The sequence below is a fragment of the Cetorhinus maximus genome, unplaced genomic scaffold (genome assembly GCF_964194155.1).
Source record: "Cetorhinus maximus unplaced genomic scaffold, sCetMax3.hap1.1 HAP1_SCAFFOLD_3046, whole genome shotgun sequence".
NCBI lineage: Eukaryota > Metazoa > Chordata > Chondrichthyes > Lamniformes > Cetorhinidae > Cetorhinus > Cetorhinus maximus.
The window spans coordinates 26,254-33,632 of NW_027598974.1; the positions used below are offsets into that span (position 1 = coordinate 26,254).

The 7,379-nt window shown below is 56.1% G+C and overlaps 1 protein-coding gene across 1 annotated transcript; it reads right to left on the minus strand.

The window, feature by feature from the left end:
• Positions 1–310: 310 nt before the first annotated feature.
• LOC144677782 (GTP-binding protein Rit1-like) lies at positions 311–6,365 on the minus strand. The gene is made up of 4 exons (XM_078537802.1): positions 6,311–6,365; positions 4,579–4,652; positions 2,961–3,152; positions 311–1,804 (listed from the first exon to the last, which is right to left on the minus strand). The coding sequence occupies exons 1-4, from the start codon at positions 6,363–6,365 to the stop codon at positions 1,574–1,576; spliced, it is 552 nt and encodes a 183-aa protein (XP_078393928.1). The 3' UTR covers positions 311–1,573.
• Positions 6,366–7,379: the final 1,014 nt, after the last annotated feature.

The following is a 7,379-nucleotide window of genomic DNA, read 5'->3' on the forward strand; positions in this document are numbered from 1 at the left end:
TGTCAGGTGTTGTTGGATGGTGGGGGTGGGGGTCGGGGGGTGGGGGGAAGAGAAAGGTAAGATCGCAAAACTTCCCTCTTGAGGCGCTGAATTCCTTGGGAGCGTTGGGAGCCCAGTTAATACACGGTGTAGTCTCGATCTTCCTCTCTCTTATTCAACGCCTCTCTCCCGACCACTGTGTGTGTGTGTGTGTATGGATTTTCATCGAATGATACAGCACAGGAGGCCACTCGATCCACCACACCTATACTAGCTCATTGAAAGAGCTATACAATTAGTCCCACTCCTGCTCTTGAAAGATTTTTTTTTTAAATCTTCATTTAATAGTCAAGCATCCTCAACAGCCACAGCGTTATGTCAAACAGTTTACATTACATGTCAGTTCTGGGTGGAGAAGCAGGAAGGTGGCCTGCGGCTTTGAGGCTGACCCCTTCCCAATCGAAGTTGACAGTTCCGCGGTCCACGTCGCCTTCAAACATCAGCCGTGGTGCCGCGGGCTTCTGAGCGACTGCAGCAAGCTTCGCAGCCCTTGGGGTTGGATCAGGCAGGAGTGTGATGCCTTCTGCGGTCGAGTTTACCGTCCGGATGTGCTCGTGCAGACGGCTCCCCCTTGGGCTGGGGTGATCAAGGACACTCTGTTAAGCAAGATAGGAGGCGGGTCCTGGGGAAGGGTGGGGGGAGAGAGGAATTGTGTGGGAATATGAGGGAATGAAAGGGAGCCTCTATCTGCACGCCAGTCAGTGAGCGGGTTGGATTGAGGATTCCAGTTCTAGAAATCCCAGCAAGTGAAACATTTGGTGGTCGGTGCTAACATTGGCTTGTTTTATGTTCGAGTCTTGGATTCAAGTCCAGCTCACAGTATAAGGGAATGTGAGGTCAGGAGTGCAGTGCAGAAAGGGGCATTTTTTGATTAAATCACCAAGTGATTAGAAGGCTCTCCTTTGAGATGAGGGCTCAGGAGAGTGTAGAGGGAGCTTTACTCTGTATCTAACCCTGTGCTGTACCTGTCCTGGGAGTGTTTGATGGGGACAGTGTAGAGGGAGCTTTACTCTGTATCTAACCCCGAGCTGTCCCTGTCCTGGGAGTGTTTGATGGGGACAGTGTAGAGGGAGCTTTACTCTGTATCTAACCCCGTGATGTACCTGCCCTGGGAGTGTTTGATGTGGGCAGTGTAGAGGGAGCTTTACTCTGTATCTAACCCCGTGCTGTACCTGTCCCGGGCGTGTTGGAGAGGGTGGCCCTAAAATGTATTGTCCAGACCTATCTATTAGTGTCGCAATATGAATATGGCTGCGACGTGTCAATCACTGTGTTAAATTTAGTGGAGGGCTGGCTATCTCAGTGAGTCCATGAGGAGTGAGTGGAGGGACAGAGAGAGGGAGGGGAGATTCTGTACCGCTGAGTTTTGGTTACTGTGAGGGGAGGGGCTGGGGAAACTGCTGCAAAAGTGACCGATATTCGGCCTCATGAACATCACCCTCGTGCATAAACTTGCGGGAGGAGTGCGAGGTTGTCGTGGGGGGCGTGGAGGGTTTGCAACCCCAATTTCTGCCCCCAACCCCCACCCAACCCCTCACGTTATCGAGTCCCTTTTCTTTCGGAAGGGCCCCTTTAATCTTTTCCAAACACTGTCCTTGCTCTTCCCACGCCTCTCCTGTGCCAGCACAGCTTCCTTCTCCTTCCTCCGGATCTCCCTCACCATGGCGTGGAACACGTCGTCGATGAAATAGCGCAGGGCCGCCGAGGTCTCATAGAACGGGCAGCTAAACTCCCGGGCCAGGACCGCGCCCTCCTCCTTCGACACCTGGGTAAGAAGCAAAGGAGAGGGGGGGGTAACGAGAGGCTTAACTGGTAAACCCGGAACTGACCCCCTGTCCCTCGGGACAGCCGGGACTGAGTCCCGCCTCTCCACACCCACCCCCCCAGCCCAGCTCCATGACAGAGCCGGGACTGAGTCCCGCCTCTCCACACCCACCCCCCCAACCCCCAGCTCCATGACAGAGCCGGACACAGCAAAGCTCTGCCCCTGAATTACACAGAAAGCCACTTGCCCCCTGACGGGGCAGAAAAGGGTTTCTGCAGCTCACGCCCTCTCGCTTAACTCTTCACTGGAAAATCCACTTCATTTGCCCTCTCCCGACTTTTTCCGCCCTGTTCCTGAACCCCCACCCCCTCCCTCCCTCCCTCCCCTCCCCTCCCTCCCTCCCCTCCCCTCCCCTCCCCTCCAAGCGTCCACGTCTCGTGGGAGACGCTCAGCGGAGCTGGGAAACGGCCGCCTCGAGAACCCCCGGCGCTGCTGGAGCTCGGGGCGATGCCCTCCGCAGTGGAATTGCCTGCTGTTTTTGGGGGTTCGGCGTACACGGGCTGGTCACTCGGGGTGAGACACTGGAGAGGGCCTGGCAGGCGCGGGAGGGGTTAAGCCGAGGCCTCACCCTTCCCCCTTCAGGTGGAGCGTACCAGATCCCAGGCGCACTGTTTCGAAGGAGAGCAGTGGGCGAGGGGGCTTTTGGGGGTGGGGGTGGGGGTGGGGGTGGGGGGGGGAAGGAATTCTCCCCGGTGTCCCTTTGGGGGGGTGGGGGGGGCAATGTTTATCCCTCAACCAACATCACCAAAAGCGCAGTTGACCTGGGTCACTACCTGGCAATGCTGTTTGTGGGATCTTGCTGTGCGCACACGCGGGCTGCCGCCCTTCCGACATTACAACGGCGTCGACAACGCCGGGTGGGGGGAGATTGGCTGCAGACGGCATCGAGACGTCCCGAGGTCAGGGAAGGCGCTACAGAAATGCAAGTTCTTCACGGACCAAATTGCAGCCTGACTGGGTGGGACCGAAGCTGATCCAGCTTCTCTCGGGCGTGTCTCGAGGGGAGGGCAGGGGGTACACACCCACCCACCCACCCACCCACCAGACATGACCCCATGTGCCGCTGGGCCACGAGCCCCCACGACGGGCCATTTACCTGTCGAAGGTTGCACAGGTCCGACTTGTTCCCCACCAGCACCACCGGGATGTCGTAGGTGTGCCGCACCCGGTAGATCAGCTGCTTGAACTCGATGGCCTCCTGGAAGCTGCGGCGGTCGGTGATGGAGTAGCAGATGATGAAGCCCTCGCCCCCGCGCATGTACTGGTCCCTCATGGCCGTAAACTCTGCCTGAAAGGTCGCAGCAGATCGGGGTCAGACGCGTGGTGGCTCCAGTCTTCGTCACACCCTCCGCCGGCCCACTGCACCCACCCGCCGGCCCACTGCACCCACCCACCCACCCACCCACCCCTGGCACCCACCCACCCACCCCTGGCACCCACCCACCCACCCACCCCTGGCACCCACCCACCCACCCACCCCTGGCACCCACCCACCCACCCACCCCTGGCACCCGCCCCATCCACAACCAGGCCAGAATCGCCCACCCGCCCTCGCTCAGCGGGTACCACTCTCCCCACCACCACCCCCCCCTGCTTCCCAGAGACACGGATTCCAATCCCACTCCGCAGACTCGAGCGCACAATCCAGCCTGAGGCTCGCAGTGCCGCACAGAGGGAGGGCCGCACAGAGGGAGGGCCGCACAGAGGGAGTGCCGCACAGAGGGAGGGCCGCACAGAGGGAGTGCCGCACAGAGGGAGGGCCGCACAGAGGGAGGGCCGCACAGTCAGAGGCGGGGAGAGCACTGGGAAAAGTGCCCTTCAAACATCTTTTCGTCGTTTTGAAACCCCAACATTAGGGTCACCCGATTCATCCCCCACACTCGAGGCGTTACAAACCCAGACCATGTATCCCCACCCCAGGGACGTCACCCACCCACCCACCCACACCTCCGGGACTTACCCCCACCCACCCACACCTCCGGGACTTACCCCCCACCCACCCACCCACCCACACCTCCGGGACTTACCCCCACCCACCCACCCACACCTCCGGGACTTACACCCACCTCCGGGACTTACCCCCACCCACCCACCCACCCACCCACACCTCCGGGACTTACCCCCACCCACCCACCCACCCACACCTCCGGGACTTACACCCACCTCCGGGACTTACCCCCACCCACCCACCCACCCACCCACACCTCCGGGACTTACCCCCACCCACCCACCCACCCACACCTCCGGGACTTACCCCCACCCACCCACCCACCCACACCTCCGGGACTTACCCCCACCCACCCACACCTCCGGGACTTACCCCCACCCACCCACCCACCCACACCTCCGGGACTTACCCCCACCCACCCACCCACCCACACCTCCGGGACTTACCCCCACCCACCCACCCACCCACACCTCCGGGACTTACCCCCACCCACCCACCCACCCACACCTCCGGGACTTACCCCCACCCACCCACCCACCCACACCTCCGGGACTTACCCCCACCCACCCACACCTCCGGGACTTACCCCCACCCACCCACACCTCCGGGACTTACCCCCACCCACCCACACCCCCGAGACTTAGCTCACCCACCCACCCACACCTCCGGGACTTGGCCCTTTAGTGGTGGAGGTGGGGTCTTGAGGAGCCACGTTATGGTGGTCTTCCAGTGTTGTCAGGTTAATGTTGACCCCTTGTGAACCCACCTGCCCTGCTGTGTCCAGAATGTCCAGATGTGCTGACTCATCATCGATTCGAACTCTTGTTTTGTAGGCGTCCTCTGAGAAAAGCAGAGGGTTTTAGAATAAAATTCATCACCAGAACGAAGGAAACCTCTGACCACCTTCACCTCCTAATATTGTCACCTGTCACCCTATAACCTTGACCCTTCCCTATCTCTGTAACCTCCTCCAGCCCCCTATACCCCTCCCTATCTCTGTAACCTCCTCCAGCCCCTACACTCCTCCCTATCTCTGTAACCTCCTCCAGCACCGACACCCCTCCCTATCTCTGTAACCTCCTCCAGCCCCTACACCCCTCCCTATCTATGTAACCCCCTCCAGCCCCTACACCCCTCCCTACCTCTGTAACCTCCTCCAGCTCCTACACCCCTCCCTATCTCAGTAACCTCCTCCAGCTCCTACACCTCTCCCTATCTCTGTAACCTCCTCCAGCCCCTACACCCCTCCCTATCTCTGTAACCTCCTCCAGCCCCTACACCCCTCCCTATCTCTGTAACCTCCTCCAGCCCCTACACCCCTCTGAGGTCTCTGCGCTCCTCCAATTCCGGCCTCCTGTGCATCCCCCGTCACTCCTCCATTGGCGGCTGTGCCTTGAACTGCCTGAGCCTAAGGTTTGAAATTCATTCCCTAAATCTCCCTGTCTCTCTCTCTCCCTCTCTCTCTCTCTCTCTTCCCGTCACACTCTCCCCTCTCCCCACCCCTCTCTCTCTCTCCTTCACTCCACCCCTTCCCCCTCCCTCCGCCTCTCTCTCTCTCTTTCTCTCTGCCTCTCTCATGTTCCCCCCCTTATGATGCTCCTTAAACCTGTGCTTTCGTTACCTGTCCTAATGCCTCCTTATGAGTCTCGATGTCACATTTTGTTCGATAACACTTCTGTAAAGTGCCTTGGGGATGTTTTATTTTGTTAAAGGCAATGGAAAAATTAAAGTTATTACTTAACCACCTGCCAGCATTTACTGCTCTCAACTGTCATGCTGGAATTCACCAGGAGGAGGTAATGGTTCCAGAACACCAAGCTATTAAATCAGCGTGCTTAGATACAGAGTAAACTCCCTCTACACTGTCCCCATCAAACACTCCCAGGGCAGGTACAGCACGGGGTTAGATACAGAGTAAACTCCCTCTACACCGTCCCCATCAAACACTCCCAGGACAGGTACAGCACGGGGTTAGATACAGAGTAAAGCTCCCTCTGCACTGTCCCCATCAAACACTCCCAGGACAGGTACAGCATGGGGTTAGATACAGAGTAAAGCTCCGTCTACACTGTCCCCATCAAACACTCCCAGGACAGGTACAGCACGGGGTTAGATACAGAGTAAAGCTCCCTCTACACTGTCCCCATCAAACATTCCCAGGACAGGTACAGCACGGGGTTAGATACAGAGTAAAGCTCCCTCTACACCGTCCCCATCAAACACTCCCAGGACAGGTACAGCACGGGGTTAGATACAGAGTAAAGCTCCCTCTACACCGTCCCCATCAAACACTCCCAGGACAGGTACAGCACGGGGTTAGATACAGAGTAAAGCTCCCTCTACACTGTCCCCATCAAACACTCCCAGGACAGGTACAGCACGGGGTTAGATACAGAGTAAAGCTCCCTCTACACTGTCCCCATCAAACACTCCTGGATGTGCTTTGTGTGATGGCTGCATCAGCAAACGGAATCATTCTGATTGAAGCAGTTACTTACCGATTGTTGGATCGTGATAATCGAGGAAGCGATGGCTGATGAACTGCATTGTCATGGCTGCAAGGAGAAAATCAAATTAACCCTCCAGATGTGACTGCCTATAACATTGCAATCTTGGCTGGGATAGAGACGTTTGAGCAGTTCTTCGTCAATCACGCGATTGCACTGCTATCAGTGACTGGGATGGATTTTACGCACTTAGTTTGTATGCTGTCACTCTCCTCCACTCACTGCTTTAGTCTGGACAGATCACAGTGCTTTTATGATTATAAAGTTGCTGTGATTTTGGTCACAAGGTCTCCTTGCTGTAGTTCATAGAGGATCTTAAATGAACTTTGTGGTTTAAGTAGATACTGTAGACTGTTTGCTGTAGTGAGCTGTTTAAATAGACTGTAGACTATTTGCTGTAGTCCACTGCTTAAATAGACTATAGGCTGTTTGCTGTTGAGTATTATTTAAATAAAGTCTGTAGACTGTTTCCTATAATGTGCTATTTAAATAGACTCTGTAGACTTTTTGCTATGGTGTACTGTTTAAATAGACTCAACTGCTGTCGTGCACGATTTAAATAGACTCTGTAGACCGTTTGCTGTGAGTCCTGCTATAATACCGACCCCCACCATTTCCTCCTTAACTGACAGTCCCTGGCATTTACTGATATTACTATCCCGGACCCCAGTACCAGGCTATTTGGAAATGCCAACACAATAAGTGTTAACAAGAAATCTGAACAATCCACTCTGCTCAGGGCTCAGTTTGTAAATTTACTTGTCTACAGTGAGCGTTACTCAGACTGTCGGAGTCCATCCCCAGTCCTTGTGTTCCAATTCCTCCGAGGCCTTGTCCTTTCCTATCTCTGTAATCTCCTCTAGTCCTGCAACCCTCCGAGATCTCTGCACTCCTCTTTAGCATCCCTGATTTCCACCTTTGGTGGCCATGCCCCTTTAGCTGCCTGGGCCCCGAAGCTCTGGAATTCTCTCTCTCTCGCTTGCTCTCTCTCTCTCTCTTGTGCCCTCGCTTTCTCTCCTCCTTGAAGATGCTCCTAAAAACCCAATTGTTCAACCAGGCT